Source organism: Rana temporaria, chromosome 3 (assembly GCF_905171775.1).
Source record: "Rana temporaria chromosome 3, aRanTem1.1, whole genome shotgun sequence".
Taxonomy (NCBI): domain Eukaryota; kingdom Metazoa; phylum Chordata; class Amphibia; order Anura; family Ranidae; genus Rana; species Rana temporaria.
Window position 1 is genome coordinate 110985893 of NC_053491.1, and position 21892 is coordinate 111007784.

Sequence of the window (21892 nt, forward strand, 5' to 3'; positions counted from 1 at the left end):
GGTTTAAAGGGACATTTCTCCCACAATGTAGTTAGTAAATGCTTATACAATCCCAGAACCTTAAATTTACTGAATTTAGTACTAAAATGAATGCACTCACCAGCTTCCTGAACAATGTAGGACACGCCACAAGATCCATCTTTGCGATCTTCAAAAGAGATTTCTGCTTTACTTGGACCTTCTACTGCAATTGACAAACCACCAGCACCAGCTTCTCGAGTCCATATGCTGAATTCAGCTGTGGGGATTAAAAGTGTTAAATCACCAGAAACATGCAAAATATTTGAGAGCTTAGTTTATTTTTGTTTATGCCTGGGTTTAATATCATTACTTCTTACCTGGAACACCTGCGACTCCCCTTTCCAAACCAATGCCTCCAGCCCTGACCTTGTGGGCACCACCTTCACCCATGGGTCCAACTGTAAACTGGAAAGGACTGCCTGGGACATGCTGGCCTCTATACTTGACGCTAACAGTGTGAGCTCCCATCTCCTGTGGGACAAAACGCACACTGTATGTGGTATCTTCACCATCAATAATCTCTGCATCTGTTGTCTTTCCAGAAGGACTAGTCACTTGTGCTGTCATTTCTTGGGCTCCTGGTTCACCTGGAAGAGAATATACAATTTGATTAAGAAGTCCTTCTTTAATAATAGTTAAAAGAAGAGTGTTGTACTAGAGAATGCTGCTTTCACCTTCTTGTCGTGTAATGCTTCCAAAAGAGCCCAGACTTTCCCGACCCAGGAAGTCACCAAAGACATTGTGGAAAGGATCACCGCCAACCTGTGTAGACTCCTCCACACGTACTTCTCTCTTTGTTTCGCCTCCACGGGTCTTACTGATCTCTGTACGTTCAGTGCGTGTGTATGTGTGACTGCTGCGGGTGAATGTTCGAGTAAGGCGTTCTTGGGCTGAGACCATCTGGAACCAGTTGCCTTTAGAAATAGTTATCAGTTAACAAATAATCCATTTACTGCAGATTAATATATATGAACACACTTTTTTCATTTGCTTTTAAGTATAAATTGCAATTTGAATTAGCATGATCTTTTTTAACCCTCCTGGCGGTATCCCCGAGCGTGACTCGGGGTTGATTTTTTCTACCAAAATCGGTACCCCGAGTCACGCTCGGGTTAGATATGCAGAGCCTGCAGCGCGCGCTGGCTTACCTTCTCCTGGATCCAGCGATGTCACCACGCTGTGTGAGCGAGCGGGACCTCGCTCGATTCACACAGCGTCCTCCTGTGCCGCCGATCTCCGTTCCCTGCGACGTTACGACGCACGGGAGCGGAGATCGGCGCCAAATTCAAAAAAGTAAACAAACACTATACATACAGTATACTGTAATCTTATAGATTACAGTACTGTATGTAAAAAATACACACCCCCCTTGTCCCTAGTGGTCTTCCCAGTGTCATGCATGTCATTTTATATAATAAAAACCTTTCTTTCTGCCTGAAAACTGTAGATTGTCCATAGCAACCAAAAGTGTCTTTTTATGTCAAAAATGGTTTTAGATCAGCTAGAAAACAGCGATAATAAATTATAATCACTTGCAGAATTGTTCGATAGCGATTTGCGGGGAAATTCGTCATAAAAAAATAAAAATAATGACAGCAACAATTCTGCAACTGAGCAAATTTCTGTGATTTTGAGTTGATTACATTATTGAATAATTTTTATTTTAATTATATTATTACTTGCTATAATTATTTATAATTATTTATTATATTATAATTTAAAATTTTGTTTTTAAAAAAATGTCATACCCGGGATGCCTATTAGATTCTTGTTTGGTCAGATTTAAGTGAGTTATTCCTAAAAATCACAGGCCTACAGTATAAAACACCAAATTTCCTTGCAAATAATTGTACCGCTTTCAGCATGTTTTTTCAGAAAGAATCATACCGCCAGGGAGGTTAACTGTTTGTGTGCTACATCACATATGTACTTTTTTCGTATAGTCAAAGAGTTTAGAGGCATGCAGCAAATGAGATCTGCCCTACTGGTAACTGGTTTCATGGGTTCCATGTCTATATACCTGGAATCTTCAAATTGAGGTCACATGTGCTGCCAATGCTTGCAATGGATGGGGCCTGGCGTCTTCTTGTAATGCTTTCTTTTATACGTCCTTCCCCTGTAACCTTTACCATAAATGGGCTTCCTGTAAATCATACAAAAATCCAGTGTAAGTGCATATATTTTTTATATATATAAAAAAAAAGACTTTAGGACTAGATGCCCCTTATCATTTTTTTTATTATACACAGTAGGGACAGTTTACTGTTTGGATTATTTTACTTACCTTACTTATTTTATGATATGCTAATTTTCTTATCAAAATTATAAATCTACTAAAATATAGACTAGGTGTGGTGTATTTGCTGTTATAACAATTGGCATAGTTATTTTACCACTACAAGTCTTTATTTCTTGAATGAAATTGCTACTTTTTATGCTCTCTGCAACTCATGAACCTCTAAATTAATATCAGCCAAAAATAAGTATTTTAAGGGTGTCAAAACTTGTGCAAAAATCTTTGTCAATTGACTGTTAAGATTACTACAAAAAAAAGATAATATACCATGCCTGCAGTAATTCATCTGATTAGTGTGATAAAACCATGAATTAACTGAAAAGTTATTTTTGATAATAGGATACATAATAGTAAAATATTAAAAGCTTTAGTTTACTGACCCTTCTATTTTTGAGAAGAAAGAAATATATTTTTGTGTTTGCATAGTCCAGGTATGTGGGAGTTGTATTTCATTATGTTCTGAAATTTAACAGAAACATTAAACTACTGTAGGACTTATGGCAGCTTGGCCCCTTTTAAAAAGCTGTTTCCCCCCCCCCCTTTATTTTTAATAATGAAAGCTTTATTATAGTAAATGTATACAGGATTTATATCCTGATTTTACATAACATGTGAAGCATTATTAATGAAATTATGTCGTGTGGTGCATGTTCACATTTAGGGCAAGGAGGGATTTGGCTTCAGTTTAAAAAGTTACTGGGACAAATAAAATGATATGACAAAGGTATGTACCACTGCGTACTCACCTGGTACATGCTTCTCTGCAAACTTGATATTTATAATATATGTGCCAGGCTCAGTTGGACAATAAGACACTTTACATGTTCCATCTTCCACGTCCTCACAGTTTATATCAACTTTGCTTGGACCTTCAATGGATAACCCTAATCCTCCATATCCTAGGAATAAGAGTCACACAGAGTCAACAGAAGCAGATGAATAATAGAAATGAGGTAGTAAAAAAAAAAAAAAAAAAAAGTATTTATACAAATATATGTGTACCTGCATTCCTGGTGTCCACTATGAACTCGGACACCTCAAAAGTGATACCCTCCAGCAATCCTTTTCCTGACACTTTCACTCTACTTGCATCTCCAATCTCAGATTGTCCAACCATTATCTTGAATGGGCTGTTAGTGACGTGTTTTCCATTTTTCTTCACACTCACCACATGTTCTCCCACTTCTTTTGGAGTGAAAGAGATTCCTGTAGAATGAGAGAAACAGTAGTTAAAGGGGATTACCTGATACATAAAACGCACTATGATGATGTTTTTAAGTTACTTAAAATATTTCTTTGTGGTTTCAAAGAACAAGGCAAGGCCAATGTGTGAGTTCAGTGGAACAAATGCAATTCCTTAATAACAGAACTGAAATTTGCGTCTCAATTTCCCTTCATGGTCACTTACCAATGTGCCTGTTTGGCAGCCTCTTAAGTAAACAGGGCTCTTCCATTCCAGATGGAGCCCTGATACTGGCAGTCAGCTGGCTCAGATCTGACTCTGTGATTTTGAGGGACACATCTGTTGAAGTCCCCACATTGAGTTGAGAAGTCCTCATGGAATCATCACCTGGTAAGAAGGAAAAGGGTCAAAATGTTTCCTGAAATATCTAGGAACTCCCCACTAACCAATCTGTGTCTACTGATATACTACATTTTATGTTGTTAAAAACTAAAAACGTTAAAACAAAAAATGATAAGGATTTGACTTTTATTTTTGCCATGTTACAAATAGTTTTGAATACGCTTTTCTCTAATGCCTACAATCTTTTTAAAAAAAATCACCAATCTCATTATTAAACTCACCGGTTATCTTAGCTGTGAAAGGACTGCCTGCAATATGCTTGTCATCAAAGCGTACAATTATGTTGTAGTCTCCAGGAGCTGTGGGCAAGTAAGACACAGTGCAGGTACCATCCTTATTGTCTTTGCAGGTGATTTCAGCCTTTGAGGGACCCTCCACAGCCAGTGATAAGCCACCTGTGTTAAAAGATTTTAAATTATTTTTTTATACTTCAAATCCTATTAACAAGAGTTCACTAAATTCAAGAAAAAAATAGCAGACACTAATATACAAATATACCTTCTCCAGCATCCTTGGTGATGATCGTGAAAGTGGCTGGCTTGTTTACCATTCCATGACTAAGCCCTGGTCCATAGGCACTCACATGTCTGCTGTTAATGGCATCTACATAAAACTGCAGTGGGCTGCCTGAAAGTAGAATGACAGTTTTTGTTTATAACATCACTATCATACCCAGTTTGACAAAAAGGAGTTGATTTACTAAAACTGGAGAAATCTGGGGCATGTGAAATCTGGGGCATAGAAACCAATCAGCTTTCAATTTTTTTTGTTGTCAAAGCTTAATTGAACACTCTGAAGTTAGAAGCTGATTGGCTACCATGCACAGCTACACCATATTTTTCACTCTGCAGTATTAGTATATCAACCACAATGTTCCAAATATGGCATTAGTATCATCAACATTGGATTTTACGTTTATTAGACTTAAACGCTGATTTGCTAATGAGTTGAGAATCTTCAAACATCAAATTGTGTGCATATTCACTTTATTTATCCAATCACGTATAAAGCTAATTTTTGTTTACTTATTTCATCAGCAAAAAAATGGATAATTAAAGTGAATAGGAATATACTTCTCATTTCATTGGATAGTTAAATAAAAATTTCACACGACATATACAATGTATGTAAATATCATCTACTCCTTTATTAAATTAGCCCAGTAATATTTCCTATATGTAGATGTGCATTATTTAAGGGTCCTACTGAAATATTTAATAAGCAATGTTACAATTATTAGTGAATTCACATAGTTTTAACTTTTTCTGCAGTATCAAGAGAGTGAGAACATACAGAAGCTATATCATTAACATTACAAAATATACAAATACATGACTAAAAATGAGAACCCTATTATGAAGAACTTGCAATCTAAAACATCTCAACTTAAAAACGATAAAACATTTCCTTTCATCTGTAACTCAGGGTCACACAGATATTTTACTGCCTATACATAACATAGGTTACCTGGAATGTGATTTCCATCATACTTTATGTCCATCTCATGTAATCCCTTTTCCACTGGAGCAAACTTAACAGTAACAGTTCCATCCTTGTTATCAGTAATATTGGGCCGAGCAGTCTTGCCAGAAGGCATACGGACTTCCCCTATATTCAGAAAGCAAAGGAAGACAAGCAATTAGTATTAGTAGAACAAATAACACCTAATGCCCTGTACACACGATCAAAATTACGTGTGTATGCCCCATCTGACTTTTTTCATTGGAAATTCCGAGGAATTCTGTCAGAGTTTAGATAGAGAACATGTTCTCTTTTACTCCGATGAAATTCCGTTGGAATTCCGATGTGATTTTGGCTGGTCAAAAGTCCAACCATGTGTTCGGGGCATAAGAACAACTGATATGTGATGTGTAGAAAAGAGACCAGAGTATGTAGGTACCTTCTGTCATAAGTTGTATGAAAAAAATTGACTTTTGTACTAATTTAAACATAATACAGTAGGCAGTTTGGCTGCATTAAAATTCACAAGTTCAACCATAATTTCATCATCTACAAACTGTTTTTTTGTAAAAAAAATGTAAATGTTGTTTCATGCGTAACTTTTCAGAGCCATTTGAGTGTGGACTTGTTTTGTGATTAATTCTCCAGGTCTTAAAAGATATGCAATTTTCAATGTGCAGTTTTAGTGTGGTGAAACTACACCACATGTGAGAGTATAATGCTGTATACAGTATATGGGTTTGAAAGCACACTATTGCATGCACCATGGCACCAAAGCTTAGTTGTGAAGAACCCATTGCTAAAAGTAAGTAGTAGTATAAATTTACTAACAGTTGAGAAAACGCTTGGTGTAAAACGGTCCAGTATGTGCTGTAGTGATAGGACTGTACCTGTAATTTCTCCTTTCTGCACAGTGAAAGGAATGACCAGGTTGAATGGCCTAAGCATGGTGTCCAAATTATCTACTGGAACAACCGGCTCTTCGGTAGCCTACAGAGATCAGAAAAATACTAGAATTTAGCCAAAACAATAAAAACACAAAAGTGAAGCAATGCCAACGTATAAAGGCGTGAGTGAATGCAAAAGGATAACAAAGATAACTCATTTCATAGCAATTAGTTAAATCTCGACAGAGGAAAACAAATGCTGGGAAAAAAGACTGAATCATAAAAGTCAGCAGCATTCTGATAATGAACATAAAAAGATTAGTAAAAGAGCAATGAAAAGTAAGGAGTAAACTTCATATTCCATCAGGGACTTACATCCCTTCCTGTGTCCTAATCCCCCTAGATCATTGGTATGGGACATCCAGTGCTAAACAGGTTGGTGATATAATAAGCTCCCTGTACCAAACAGGATTAGGCAAATAAAACTGCAGATGGTTCAGCCAACTGTGCTTTGAATTTTTGGCTAATTTTGCATTGTTGTGAAAAAAGGTAAACTTTTACGAGAACTAGGTTTCTTTTATCATTTCTTATATGTTTATTCTATACAGAGGCTAAATGTATGAAATATATGAATTCTGGGTTTTAATAGGGCAGAGGAATAAGCAGTGAGATGAGCTGCATAGAAGAAATGAAATAAAGTGAAGATTTTAGAGTTCTAGAGTGACAGGGCAGTATAATTGGAGGGATATCTCTGTTTTATACCCAGTGAGTTGGATAGCCAGGAAGGTGTGCAGCATAGGGCTGTTGTAGCTGCACAGTGTCACATGGTTCCTCTATGATTGGAATGGTATCACAGGCCTGGCAGAAGGGAGGAAAGACATTAAATACATGAAAGGTAAATGCCTGATTATTACATGGGGAGCGCTGTATCACAGAATGTTTCTGCTTTATATTGGAAACTTACCACCACATGGAAGGGACTGTTGGGAATCTGTTCCCCACCAAAGCGGATGGTGATGACATATTTCCCAGGTTCAGGCGCTGTGTAGTAGATATCAAAAGTGCCATCTTGGTTTTCCACTACATCCACATCAAGCTCTGCCCCATCAGGTGTGGACACCTTGCAGGTCACTTTTCCCTTTCCTGCAGCTTTAGCATCTACTGTAATCACAGTTTCTTCCCCGATCTGAATGGTGGGTCCAAGACAGGCTCCTAATGACCAGGAGGAGGGGTATTATTTGCAAGTCAGGTAACTACTAAACTGTTCATATGCAAAATGATCAAACCTTCAGACTGCTTTTAAGAAAACACATAAATTAAATATGGCTATTACTTAGGTTATAGTTATTCTCAGAGTTAATAAACACTCATGGCTCACCTGATCCATGTCCTCCAATAGACACTGTAAAAAAAAGAGAGAATGCAACAATTACATTAGACATTGCAAATGTAAAAAATAAATACTGAGTTCTCAGAACTGTAAAAACAAAAAACAAAAGCTGTACCACCACTTACCTGTCACTAAACACTTGCTGGCATCTCCAGTGGGTACTGCAAGAATACGGAAAGGAGAGTAGGGAATTTCATCTCCGCCATACTTAATTGTAATAGTGTATCTTCCTGCCATGTCTGGTACATAGGATACTGTGTAGGTACCATCACCATTTCCACGAATATTGGCTTTCTTTGGCTTTCCTTCTGGATCCTAAAATAAATAGTATGGGTCATGATGTTACTATGGTCAAAGCTGGACATATTTTCTGAATAAAATTTGATTTACAGTATATACACTTACTGGTCTTTATATACCGTATTTATCGCCGTATACCGAGCACTTTTTTCCCCATAAAATCAGAGAAAAATCGTGGGTGCGCATTATATGCCGATAGCATACCTTGGAGGGGAAGGAGGGGGACAAGCGCCCGCCGGAAATCACTGAGCCGTCATCTCCTCTCGGCTCTCACTCGGCTGTCACGTCACACATGCAAAGTCCCGCCTCCGCCACCAGCATTGGACCAGTGTTCTGTCTATCACAGGAGATGGTCCAATGCCGATGGCGGAGGCGGGACTGTGCATGTGTGACGTGACAGCCAGCTGAGTGAGAGCCGAGTGGAGAGGAGATGATGGCTCGGTGATTTTTCCGGCGGGCACTCGTCCCCCTTCTTTCCCCTCTGAGGTAAATGAGGTATGTGTGTGAGAGCCGAGGAGAAAGGCGATGACGGCGGGATTCTGGCGGGCGCTCGTCCCCCTCCTTTCCCTCCGAGGTATGTGTGTGAGTAGACAGGCGATGACGGCGTGATTTCGGCGGGCGCTCGTCCCCCTCCTTCCCCTCCGAGGTATGTGTGTGAGACCCTTAGATTGCTTCAAAGCTGTTTATTTAAAAAACATTTTTTTCCAGAAAATTCCCTCTTAAAATTGTGGTGCGCGTTATACGCCAGCGCGCGTTATACGCCGATAAATACGGTAGCTAATTTCTGATGCAGGGAAAATAGGACCATTGCAAATTGCAGCCATTAAATATTTATTTTATTATTTTTTTTAAAAGTGAACCATAGGGGTTGATTTACTAAAGGTAAATAGACTGTGCACTCTGCAAGTACAGTTGCTCCAGAGTTTAGTAAATGAGCAGATGCTCTGCTGACTGCCATTTCTATTAACTGATGATTTCTATCATCCAATCATGTTCAAGTAAAAAATGCTGTTTTTTTTTAATTTTCCTTGCATGTGATTTGGTATTCTTTGCAAAGTGAAGAGTTACCGCATTTACTAAGCTCTGGAACAATTGCACTTACAAAGTGCACAGTCTATTGGCCCTTGGTAAATCAACACTATGGAGTCTTGATTAGCAGTTCCACACTTTATCTTATTCTTCAAAAAACGCCCAGTAAAAATCTAACAAGTGCATAAAGTTTGCAACAGCACTAATAAAACTAAATTGAATAGTACCAACGTTTTAATGTATCAGTTATCTTTTTACATTGAATAAATCTTAACTTTCCCAACCAAAGTTATTAGAACTGTTACTGGCTTATTCAGCAAAGTATCATGAATGGCAAAGGAACCATATGGAGTGCAGTTACCCATTGCAAGCACTAGGTTTCAGTTTAGAGAAATTAATTAAATAAAAGCATATTGCTGTTTGGTTGTTCTGGGTTACTGCACATTGCTCATTGCTCTTTGTCTTACTGAAGAAAAAAAACAGACAAGTCAATGGCTGTCTAACTTTTCCAGTCATGTCCTAAAGATGGAAAGGTACGCTTTCTGTCAGTGGAATATCATATGACAGAGCTGTGTGACTCATTAATGTCTGTGTGAATATTTACCCCTGCCAGATGGTGACAGTTTGCTGAGGATTAATGCTTATACTGAGTTCCAACTTCTCCATTACATCCCTCCTATTTAATTTAATTTAAGCTATCAGTATTTCTCTGATTTACTTGTGTATATCAGATATGACATCAACAAATCCCTTCAAAATGCCTGCTTTTTTGAAGCGGTATTACATTACAGTATTAATGCTTTTCTTTGCCTAATGATGGAGAAATGTATTTTGCATGGCTGCATCCAGAGTGACCTTTGCATTGAAACAGTAATATTTTACATACTCTGATGGATATGACTAAAATATATTACATTGTCTAATAAAATAACAATTATTGTAGATTTATTTTACATCTACAGTATGTGTGTTTAAATTGATACTTTTACATAACTCAGTGAACAATAGGGTTGATTTTTTAAAGACAAAGTGTTCATTGTTCACTTTGCAAGGGAAGTTGCACTTTGAATGGGAATTTTCCCCGGAGCTTAGGTAATGTGGAGAAATTTCATTTTACAAAGAGTACCCAATCATGTGCAAGGAAAACAATTAAAAAAAAAAACCTGCATATTAGCCTACATATAATTGGATGATGGAAGTCAGAAGTTATTCACTAAGCTCTGGGGAAAATCTCTTTGCTGGGGATTCCTGCAAAGAGATTTTCCCCAGAGCTTAGTGAATAACTTCTGACTTCCATCATCCAATTATAAGTAGGCTAATTTGCATTTTTTTTTGTTTTTTTTATTGTTTTCCACGGCTATCCCCAGGAAAAAATACAAAACGGCAATTATTCCAATACTATTAATCGCAGCAAAGACATTAATCCCGAAAAGGTGTAAGGACAAACAAGCTCCCCCGATACAAGAATGATTAAGGGAGGTAGAAAGGATAAGAATTATGGAGGAGGTAACGTATCAGCATAAGGAGCAGAATAGTGGTGATATTGGAACATGGGGAGGTTGGACGAAGTTTACACAGTCTATGGTCTACATGCGCTATATGTGCAGGGAAGACAGTATCTAGGTAACACTGGCCTGCTTGGCTTGTGGCAGGAGTCGGGGCTCTCCCCCCCCCCCCCAGGAGGTTGTGTTGGGGGGGATTTCCCTCCCCCTCCCCCCTTTTTTTCCCCTCTCTCTTTCTCCCTTTCCCTCTCTTTCGTTTTTCAGCGGAGAGAGGAGGGGAGAGGGGGGGGGGGGGAGGATTTTTGAGAAGTCACACGATTTAAAGGGTGAGAAGCACATAGGCACATAGGTAATGGGGGAAGAGTTTTACTCTTGCCCCCTCATACTAATAGACAGGGCACAGGCACTTAGGCTGCATTCACACTATAGCGCACTGAATCGCGGCGTTTTGTCCCGCGAATTGCGGCGGCAAATAGCAGCGTTTTGTACCGCGATTCGCGGCGACAAAACGCCGCGATTGTGAATGCAGCCTGTGACCCCCTCTATGGAGATGGTTCACATCTCCTAGCCGAACGCCGAAAGATGCCTGAAAAAAAGGTCCGGGACCTTTTTTCAGGCGTCAGGCGTTCGGCGTGGAGATGTGAACCATCTCCATAGAGGGCAATGCTAAAGCATCCCTCTGGCGTGTCGGGGCGGCAGCGGCGTTCACACTACAGGCGTATATACGCCTAGGTGTGAACGGGGCCTAAAGGACTAGAAATGGAATTGGGCACTTAGCACAAGGGGAGAGGGGGGGAGGGGAGGGGAAGACAGAGGGGAAAGGGTAAAGGCGGAGGTGAGAGTAAAAGATCAGAAGGACGCAGGATTGACCCATACTATTGTTTTATATGAGTTGTTTTTGTTATTTATGTCCATGAAATGTTGAACTTATTTTAAATGTGAATTATTTTTTCGTATGCTTACTGGTAATGAATTGTAAAATAAATCTGTGTTTTTTTAAAACATTTAATAAAAACAAATTGAAAAAAAAAAAAGAAAATCTCTTTGCTAAGTGCAACTTCCTTCACAAAGTGAACAGTCTATTTGCCTTTAGTAAACCCAACCCAATGTCTCCATTCTACCACTAGATGGTGATTTCCTTCCAGTTCTCAACAAACTCTAAATATGAATGAGCTCATTCTAACGGGATGTACAAATCTTTCAGCTGCTCTAGAAGCATACTAGGGGTCACTTGTTTTTATAAATATACCATAAGGACAAGGATAAAGTTTCTAGATAAGCAAAGCTTTTAACCTATTCCTGGCAAAGTGTAAATAGGTATGGATCTGCAAGCATACATTTCTTTATAGTTTTGGCAAGTGGAAAATCCCTTTTGGGGAAGAAATCATGTTATGCATTTAGGAAGTGTTGTATACAAAGAAGTTAGATGTGCTTACCAGAATCTGAACAGTAAGTAGCCCCTCGCCTGCATCCCGGGCATCAATGGTAAATTCCACAGGCAAGCTGGCTGGTATACCAGCTGAGTTGAGACCTGGGCCGCTAGCACGTACTTTGCTTGCATCATGGGTTGGCAGCACTTTGATCTTAAAGGGGCTATAAATTGCAAAGGATTTATTTGTAGCTCTTGCACTATTTTATTTACAGTATTAATAACCACAGGCTATGCTCAGGAATTGCACCAATCTTACCTCCTTGGTACTTCCTGGTCTGCATATCTAACAGATACAGTGTATGGTCCATCTGTAGCTGGGGTGTATTTTACTGTGTGGGTTCCATCACCATTATCTCTTACATCAACTGGCTCTGCAAGACCTACAACAAGAGAGATGAACTAATATTTTGTGTCTGCAAAAACCTATTTTATTACTTTTGCACTTTTCATGTATTTTCTTTTCTTTACCTGATGGTCCTTGTACCAACACCTCCAATGGTGCAAGACCAGCCTTGCTACAGTCTACAGTGAAAGTCTGTGGGACAAGTGCTCTCACACCAGCCCCCAAACCGGGACCTGAACACTTCACTTTGCTAGGATCCACAACTTCTTTCACAGGCACACGGAATGGACTTCCTGCAAGGGTCAAAAGACTAACAATTACTTAAGTCCATATTGTGCCATCTGTGTGTTCATACGAATGACAAGTTACAAATATATGCAATAGAAGCAAGCAAATTACAGTACCTGGGATTGGGCGCCCACCAAATGTAATGTTGACATCATACTCTCCAGGTGTGAAAGGGATGTACTCTACACTACAGCTACCATCCTTATTATCCTTACATGACATTTTTGCTTCAGATGGACCTTCAATTGCAAGGCCAAGACCACCAGTGCCAGCACCCCTAAAAAATCAAGAAAAGTATATTTAACTGATAAGTCAAAATAAAGGGAAAATGTAATGAAAACATCCATTACACAGTGTAAGTAAAAATGTTATAATCTAACCTGGTCTCAACTGTGAAGCGATTGGATTTGTTAAGCAGTCCACCTTCTAGCCCTGGGCCATATGCTCGCACGCGGGTTGGATCACAACCCTCCGTGACACCAACACGGAATGGGCTTTTAGGCACAGGAACATCATCATACAGAACTTCTACCAAATGAATCCCTGTCATAAAAAAAGAAGACTGTAAGAAAATGCCCACTCAGGAAAACTGATATGAAAATTTAATAAAAAACACATTCATGATTTCAGCACTATGCATGCACATCTTAAGCATTTACTAGGGGAGGCCAGAGATATAAAGTGTAGTAAATAATTTGCAGTAACATAAACAGACATTTTGGCTTGATCCCAGTTTACCTTCAATATGCTAAAGGATCTTTGTTTACTATACATTTATTACCAACAGTTAATAAACTACATTAATTTGTCTTCTATCAGAATTAACTACTGTTTAATAGAAACAACCCAAACAACTAAAAGAAATATGTAATTAAGGAATATAACTTATATTTCACTGAAGCATGCATAACACATGAAACGGGTCTTAAAGTCGATTTAAACCCAATTCATGAAATTTGATCTGGGCACATATATCTGCAGTATTTTGTTATCTCTCTTCAAAGAGCTAAGTCCCGTAGCTTTCTCCTGACCCGTTCTTTGTTATCAGTCTGATAACTCCTGACAAATTCTCCGACACATCAGATAAAAGCAGCCTGAAATTTCTGTCGGGGAAGGTTGCTATAAACAGATTAGCAGAGAGCTGACCCTGTTACAAAACACCTGACAGTCTCTGCCTATGTGGATAGTGGATGTATGCCTTTCCTCCAATCAGCTGTTTTAGCTATCCTGGCTGTATGCCCAGACATCACACTCCCTGTTAAACAGGAAGAGAAAATTTCCTTACATGATCAGAACTTTCTAAACAGTATATAGAGCTGAAGACAGCAGATATAGATGTAAAACGTATGTAGGGAGATTTGTTTCATCCCTCTATATCATCTGAGGCTGTTTACTTCACTGGGTGTATGGAGGGTTTACATCCACTTTAAATTTGTAAACTGCATTCACAATGGAATGATCTTAGTGCCTTATTTGTAACTGTATAAAAGTTGGGCTCAGGGTGATGTTTTGTATAGCATTACAATGCTAGTGATAAATTTGCTTGGATCTTACCATCCTCATATGCTGTATACTGTACATGATAGGTTCCATCTCCTTTGTCCGTTATAAAGCTTTCAGTGACAGCATTTGAAGGGCTAATGATACGGGTGGTGACATGGCTGCCACCTGTTTTGGTTAGAGAGCGAGCATCAACAGTAAATTCTGTGACGACTTCACGAAGAACACCTAAAACAGGGGAAGGGATTAAAATTATATTATATTTACCATGTATACATCTTGTAGAAATTGAAAACTACTGTTCACATTAATATATGTTTAAAGTTAGTTTCATCAGAATTTACTAGACTTGAAAAGGATAAATACCTAAAATGGGTTATAAGTAGTTAAACAGTAGTCAAACGATCCCTTATTATTCTATTAATTGTATTATATTTAAATGTGGAAAATATACATTTACTATAGTTTCCAGTGTTTTAACTGTGTATTGATACTGGTTGGAATGTAAAAATTTTGCTAGTCACAGAGCTTTCAAGGAAATTCTTGACAAACCCATAAGTGTTATGTTCTTGAAAGCTGCAACTCCCAATGAATACAGCAAACGCTAATTTTTAGGGAAGATCAGCATATACACTTTACTAAAAAATACTATTTACTGTTAATCTTTTTCTAATCACTTACCTCTGGCTTCTACTCCTGGGCCAAACACCTTTACACCACTGGTGTCCACTGCTGGTTCAACGTTTACACGGACAGGGAATTTAGGTACTGCATGTCCTCCATATTTAATGGTGATTGTGTAAGCCCCAGGGCATGATGGGATGTAGGTGATACTATAGGTTCCATCGCTGTTGTTTTGGATCAGCACTTCAGCTTTTGCACCTGAATCTGAAAGAATCTCAATGGTGAGCTCAGCCTCACCAGCTTTTGAGCAGTCGACAGTGAAGGTGGCCACTTCTCCTGCTTTCCCTCTTTCTAAACCTGGTCCACTGGCTGTCACTTTGCTAGGATCAAACACAGGTCGAATGTCGGCCTTGAAAGGAGAACCAGGAATATGGGCATCTGCAAACAAAATATTGATAGAATATTCCCCTGGTTCTGTAGGGAGGTAGGATACTGAACAGGAACCATCTCCATTATCTTGGCACTCAATCTTGGCTTCACATGGTCCTTCAACTGTAAGACCTAGACCTCCAGTACCGGCTCCTTTGGTGTCAATTGCAAATGGTGCTGGCTTGCCCACGAACCCACCTTTAAGGCCTGGGCCATAGGCACGGACCTGTGAAAGACATAAAATACATTTTACATAACATAATAAACCTTTAAAATGTTAATAAAAGCACTACATTTAGCAGTGCTATACATCATTCTAACTAGTATGACCTTCGTGGAGATTACAATACATTTTTTAAATTTGATGCATGATTAGAAATTAAAGAAATATGTTACAAAAGTTATTTTTGTAAATATTCACAGGATTCTGTAAATGTTCTGTAACTAATACAGAAATATTTTAAATGTCCATAATGTGGGCATAAGTTGAATAAATTAGCAAACATGTACATTCTGGCTTCCAATATGCAAACCTGCGAGCACCATTAATATAGCAGCCACATCTTAAAAATAATAGTAAGATTAAAAGGGATATGTTTCTGATATCTTTACCCCCTTCCCACTCTCTTCACTTAAGGCAATGAAACTCCCCAGACATATGAAAATACTTATGGTAAGCTAATAAAACAGACTGATTCCTGCTACAAGCCATGTGTATTTATTTTTGACAAAAGTCAGCATTGCATCATGTGCATCATATTTCTTACAGACTTTACCTCTTTTATTGTTGCTATTGTTAGATAGAAAATAACTTTACTCAGGTAAGTTTATGATTTTTCATTTCACTTCTAAATAATAAGGGATGTCTGTGAACATCAGATTGTATTATAGCTTCTTACTCCTGTTAACTTCCCACATAGATCAGTGAGGTCACCTGTGCATTAGTAGGACTGGACAGCTTACTCCCATCCCACAGCAACTGACACTTGGCAGTTGTCCCAATTCGGCTGTGTTGCTCATTCTCACTGTTCTGCCAAAATGCACCATATATATTTAAAAAAAAAAGCTGTGAATGCGATATGCTGAGATGTATATCCTTTATTGCTTAATGCATTTTTTCCTCCCTGCCCTGTTTGCAACTTTGAGCTATAGGCTTATGTAAACAGGGATACGTATCCCCCTCCTCTCCGACTGCTCTGGCCTGACATTAACCCCTCATCCTGCTCAAACAACAATGAGAAACACATGGATGAAAATCACTGGTGTGCCAGGTCTAAAGAAGACATAGAACAGGGGTAGAGGAATATAGAGTGAATCTGAATAATGCTCTTAGGTAATGTAAAGGAGAAAAAACAGATATAATGTGAAAAAGAGCAGAACTGGAATAAACTAAGAAATAGAAAATCAATGCTTTGATTACAATGTAAAAAAATACGCATAAATGGTTTAAACATGTAAGAATGAAAGAAAGCAATATTGGAAATGCGATGTTCTTCGGTTTAGCATTGGCTACTCTAGTTTAATCTCATAGCAGTCTTTTATGATATTCTCTCTCCCTTTTTATTATGTTATTTTTATCTTGAATCCATATAGGAATGATAGTCATGAATCGACATACTGTATGTGCTAGTATTATCATTATGTCTATAGTGATTGGACCATCTCAACCACTGCACCTTATCCTGTTCGCATGTCTCCATCTTGCCCTTCTGGGTGGAGAAGTTTGTGAACAGTCAATATTGTTTAGTTGGTATGATCGGAATATGATGGCTGTTGGTAATCCCCTTTGCATCACAGTTGTTTGACAATTATTAGTACTTCACTGTTTGTCTAAGACCCCTTTCATACTGGAGCGTATTGCAGGCGCTATAGCATTAAAAGTAGCTCCTGCAATCTGCCCTTAAACCCCCGAGGGCTTTCACACTGGAGCGTTGCGCTAGCAGGATGGCACAAAAGTCCCGCTAGCCACATCTTTGGAGCAGTGAAGGAGCAGTGTGTTTACCACTCCTTCATCGCTGCTGCCCATTGAAATCAATGGGACAGCGGGGTTTATACCACTGGCAATGCGCTGCTGCAGCAGCACATTGCGGGCGGTTTTAACCCTTTCTCGGCTGCTAGCGGGGGTAAAACCTGTGCCTGAAATGTGCCCATAGCGTCGGCAGTAAAAATAGCTGAGTTTTACCGCTGAGCGGCTCAGTGTGAAAGGGGTCTCAATCTTTTTCCAATAAAAATCATTGGAAAACAAAACAATGGAAGATAATAAAGGAACAAAGCCTATGAGTGAAGAATTTCTGTTCATTACATACTTTGGAAGGATCTGGAGGCATGACAGCTTCCACTGTGAATGGGCTTCCTGGCACAGGATGGCCATCATAGCTAATGTCCACCTTGTATGGTCCCTCCTCTGGAGGCATGTATTTCACGGTGTGAATCTCACTGGTGACACCAGTTTCCACCTTGCAGGGAATTGGACGCCGTGATGGAGATGTAATTTTCACGTCAACCTTTCCTTGACCTCCTGCTCCACTGGTATTAATGGTGAACTCTTGGTCCTTCCCAACATCCACCTCTGCATAAGAAAATATATTTAATGTTTGGGAAACAGGTAGACAAATAACAATAAAACCTAACAAATTGACCACGCTCTCACAGGAATGAATCAAGATATTATCAAAAGCCCACAGATTTAACAAGATATGAACTGCAAAATATGCGGCTACTCACTGTTGTTGAGCCCCTGCACTTTAACTTTGCCCAGGTCCAGAGAAGGTGCCACAGTAACAATAAATGGACTCTTCGGGATGGGATCTCCTCCATAGGTGACTGATACAGTTATATTACCCTGTCAGACAGTAGAGAACTTAAATGTGCTGTCCAGAATTTAAGACGTGCAACATACGTAAAATAAGCATACTGTTGACTAAACAACACATAACAGGTAATGCAGGAAACCTGGGTACCATAAGAATTTAAATTATATATGATAAACATACCTGTTGCACAGCTGTATACTTCACAGTGTATGAATAGTCATGGTTATCAATAATTTCAAAATCTTGAACAACTTCGCCCTTTATGGTCCCACTAAACTGAACATCCAGCTTTGCTTTTCCAGCACCTTTAGTATATACAGTGAAGTGTGTGGGCTTTCCAACTTCCACACCTGTAGAATATCAAATGAAGGTAATAGTTAATAGTAGTCACTGCTTCTTTTACAAATGATATCACTAACTAAGCAGTATACCTCAAAAATACCTTAACGGAATTATAATGCCTGAACTGACATTGTTTTTAAAACATAAAAATATGAATTGATCCTTTTCATGTTTTAAACTTTCTAATTATGTGAAACAAAAGGAACACGTTAATGGCTTAACAATTAATCAAAACAAGCAAGAAAAAATGGCAGTGGCAAAATGATACAAATTTATGAAATACAGTTTGCTAGGCATATATTTACACCTGGTTTCCCAACAATCTTTTCAATTGACACATTTTTGGGGAATCACAGCAGTCTCACCTGTGCGATTGAGTCCAGGGCCTTCTGCTCGTACCTTGCTGGCATCATGAGATGGATCTACCTTTACCCGGAAGGGACTGATTGGTATTTCCTATTAAAGAAAGAAAAAGGGTATTTATAATAAATTTAATAAATAAATTACATAATTTTCATGAGAAAGAGAACATTTCTCTTCATACATCTGCGTTCATAGGGGAAAGCATTCATACATACAGTATCTGTTTATATGGGAAGGTTCTTAAAATGCATAAGGGGCGATTTACTAAAACTGGAGAATCTAGTGTAGCTGTGCCAATTAACCAATCAACTTCTAACTTCAATTTGTTCAATTAAGCTTTTAAAATAAAACCTAGAAATTAATTGGTTACGCACAGCTGCACCAGATTCCGTGTGCTCCAGTTTTTTTTAAATCCCCCCATAGTGACTGATGCAGTCAGTGCACCTAGTACATAAACAAGCAATATTAACATTTTTAGTCCAGTGAGGTGGAGTTTTTTCGTACCTGGTCAGCGAATAAGACCATTATGGTATATCTCCCTGCTCCAGGGGGTGTGTATTTCACAGTGAAAGTGTCATTATCATTTTTGATTATGTCAAAGTCAATATCTGCTTCCGCTGGTCCCACCACACCAGGTGCACACTTAATGCCGATGCTGACATCACCTGTGAAAAAAGTCGATTAAACAGTCTGAATGATGTCAATACTGATTTCAAGAAATAACATTTTCCAAGAAGTCAGTCTTACCTTGTCCTGCCTCACTGCAATCCACTGTGAAGTAAGTTGGCTCATTAGCTTTTAGGCCTGTCTTTTCTACTCCAGGTCCATAAACTTTAACTTTGTTAGGGTGACTGCCCTCGCCCACTGACACCTAAAATCAGTAATAAGCAATATAAGTGCATCTACACATTCCTAAGTTTAGAACATATGCTCATATAATAAATTATACACCAAAATACATATAGAGTACTACATAAAATTTATGCCAGCATTTGGTAGTCAGTCAATACTGTTCCTATAGAAAATTTAAGCAGCACCACTAGCTCAGCATTCTGTTGATTAAAATTGTAACTCACCCGGTAAGGGCTATTGGGGATATTAACTCCTCCCCATGAGATGATGATAGTATGTTTGATTGCTTTCATTGGTATATAAACACACACATAAGTATTATCTCCGTTGTCCTTAATCTTGATGTCAATTGGTGTTCCCTCTGCATCCTGAAAGAAAGCATAACATACAATTAAAGATAAGTGTATTAATATACAGTAAAACTTGTCAATGCTGAAGCATTATACAGGTTTCATATACTTTTATGTTAAATGACGTTATGAACATCCAAACTCAAAACCAATTCAATAATGACAAAGGGGAACATAGATAACTCATATCTTGGTACAATTCAGCTAAAAATCTATCCAGTATTCATGTACCTGTGCATAGATCTTCAGTTCAGCTGTGCCAGCCGCACGGGCATCAATAGTAAATTCAGCAGGATGTTCTACTATGCAGCCAGTAGGTTCCAGACCTGGACCATGTGCCTTAACCTGAAAAATGATGAGAAATAGCCAATGTAAGCACCATCACCAAGACGTTGTTTTTTTTCAGTCATTTTGTATGTAGTTGAACTGCTTTCTTTATTTATGTATTTATTTATTTAATTTGTTTGACATAATAACATGGTGTTCTACTATGCAGCCAATAGGTTCAAGACTTGAACCATATGCTTTAACCTGGAAATGGATGAGAAATAGCCAATATAAGCACCATCACTAATACAGGGTTATACATTTTTAGTTATTTTGTTTTTAGTTTAACTGCTTTCGTTATTTATTTATTTGTTTATTTATTTAATTTGTTTGACATAATAACAGATTTTAATTGGTCTTATACTTCACAATTACTTTGATGCAGACTCTTGTGTATTCAATATTTGTTTAGTCTTCAATAACCCAGTGTAGGACTATCTCTCTCTCCCTCTAATAGGATCCCTTTCCACTAAGCCCATGGTCACAAGTCTTGAACAAGAGAGGTTTCTCTGCCTTTGATGCTAGTAATAGTTTCACAGTCATATAAATTATGTTTAGAAGGAGGTAGTGGGGGGGATTAGAAGATGAGCCTGCAAAGGTCAGATCCCAGTTAGACAAATGCGTATCCCCAACCCTCCCTCTTGAACTTGTAAAATAACAGGTGGTAGACAGGGGAGGGAAAGGGGGAGGTTGACTAAGAGCTGAAACAGAAACAGAATTTACATGGCCTCATCCTCTTTTAAAATAATCTCTTAAATTTGTTGGTAGCTTAAATTTGTGGGTACGTTGTGTTCTGTAGGTGATTAAGAGCGCTATCTTCATTGGTAGAGAACATTTAAATGCTCACAATGGTTTATATTATATGTTTATTGATTCTATCTATTACGTAGAAGTTTTTTAATATCATATATCCTGATTTTGGGGCACCCTGAGGCTCAGATGCTAAAATAATTATTCTCTTAGGAGCAGGATCCTCCTGGTTCTCTTGTAATAAATTGTATTGTAGCTGTGTTGTCTCCCTTTACCTTGGAAAGAGCTGTGCAAACTGTTGGCTCTAAATAAATCGTGTATAAAAATAATTAATGCACCGTTTAACAGAAAAATTAAAACTCCACATCAGATTTTAGTATGTTAGATCCCTAAGGCCTGCATGTACTATTAGGACCTTTGAACAGACACACATCAACTTTATCCAACCTAAAGTTTGTCTTGGGGAGGCCCCACATGATCCTTCCTAACTGAATAAAATGTAAACCTCTGCATAAAACAGTCCATTATTTTCTTTTTACCTTCTCTGGGAAGCCTTTGATGCTGGCAGGTAGAATATGAGCAATGAAAGGGCTGTCCTTGATGTCCTCATCATCACAGATTACATGCACAGCATACTCGCCAGGCTCAGTGGGCCAGTAGCGCACATCACATGAGCCATCTCCCTTGTCATCACACTCGATCTTTGCCTGTGAGGGGCCCTCAATAGAGAAACCTAGAGATGACATTAAAGACAGTGTTTGCAACAATGGCATTGCATAGAAAATGAAAACAAATTTCAAAAGGTACATTTAGAGTCTTTCTATTAGTGTTGTCTATGGTATCTCTTACCAAGTGTTCCAACCTCTGTGCCTATGGCTTCCACAACAAAATCAGCAGATTTGCCCACCATGCCAGTCTCCAGGCCAGGACCCCATGCTCTAACTTTCTGTATTCCGACCTCAGGACTGACAATAACCTCAAATGGGCTGTATATAAACAAAAACAGAA

The 21892-nt window shown here is 38.6% G+C and overlaps 1 protein-coding gene across 5 annotated transcripts in view; it reads right to left on the bottom strand.

The window, feature by feature from the left end:
* FLNC (filamin C) overlaps positions 1-21892 on the bottom strand; it is a 103014-nt gene that overhangs the window by 5207 nt on the left and 75915 nt on the right. For 3 of the 5 annotated variants that reach the window (XM_040343236.1, XM_040343235.1, XM_040343233.1), the window contains 32 exons: positions 21734-21870; positions 21424-21617; positions 20039-20152; positions 19682-19825; positions 19353-19476; positions 19110-19270; positions 18608-18698; positions 18081-18250; positions 17812-17929; positions 17394-17656; positions 14716-15313; positions 14089-14262; positions 12915-13077; positions 12651-12811; positions 12372-12539; positions 12160-12283; positions 11908-12064; positions 7766-7955; positions 7629-7652; positions 7215-7462; positions 7013-7108; positions 6254-6353; positions 5370-5510; positions 4401-4529; positions 4124-4297; positions 3726-3887; positions 3320-3523; positions 3064-3216; positions 2042-2164; positions 696-935; positions 339-608; positions 101-238 (listed from right to left, as the gene is read on the bottom strand). In XM_040343236.1, coding sequence (XP_040199170.1) covers positions 101-238; positions 339-608; positions 696-935; positions 2042-2164; positions 3064-3216; positions 3320-3523; positions 3726-3887; positions 4124-4297; positions 4401-4529; positions 5370-5510; positions 6254-6353; positions 7013-7108; positions 7215-7462; positions 7629-7652; positions 7766-7955; positions 11908-12064; positions 12160-12283; positions 12372-12539; positions 12651-12811; positions 12915-13077; positions 14089-14262; positions 14716-15313; positions 17394-17656; positions 17812-17929; positions 18081-18250; positions 18608-18698; positions 19110-19270; positions 19353-19476; positions 19682-19825; positions 20039-20152; positions 21424-21617; positions 21734-21870 — 5453 coding nt within the window. The remainder of the gene's footprint in view (positions 1-100; positions 239-338; positions 609-695; positions 936-2041; positions 2165-3063; positions 3217-3319; positions 3524-3725; positions 3888-4123; positions 4298-4400; positions 4530-5369; positions 5511-6253; positions 6354-7012; positions 7109-7214; positions 7463-7628; positions 7653-7765; positions 7956-11907; positions 12065-12159; positions 12284-12371; positions 12540-12650; positions 12812-12914; positions 13078-14088; positions 14263-14715; positions 15314-17393; positions 17657-17811; positions 17930-18080; positions 18251-18607; positions 18699-19109; positions 19271-19352; positions 19477-19681; positions 19826-20038; positions 20153-21423; positions 21618-21733; positions 21871-21892) is intronic. The other 2 variants (XM_040343237.1, XM_040343234.1) reach the window with 1 other exon arrangement.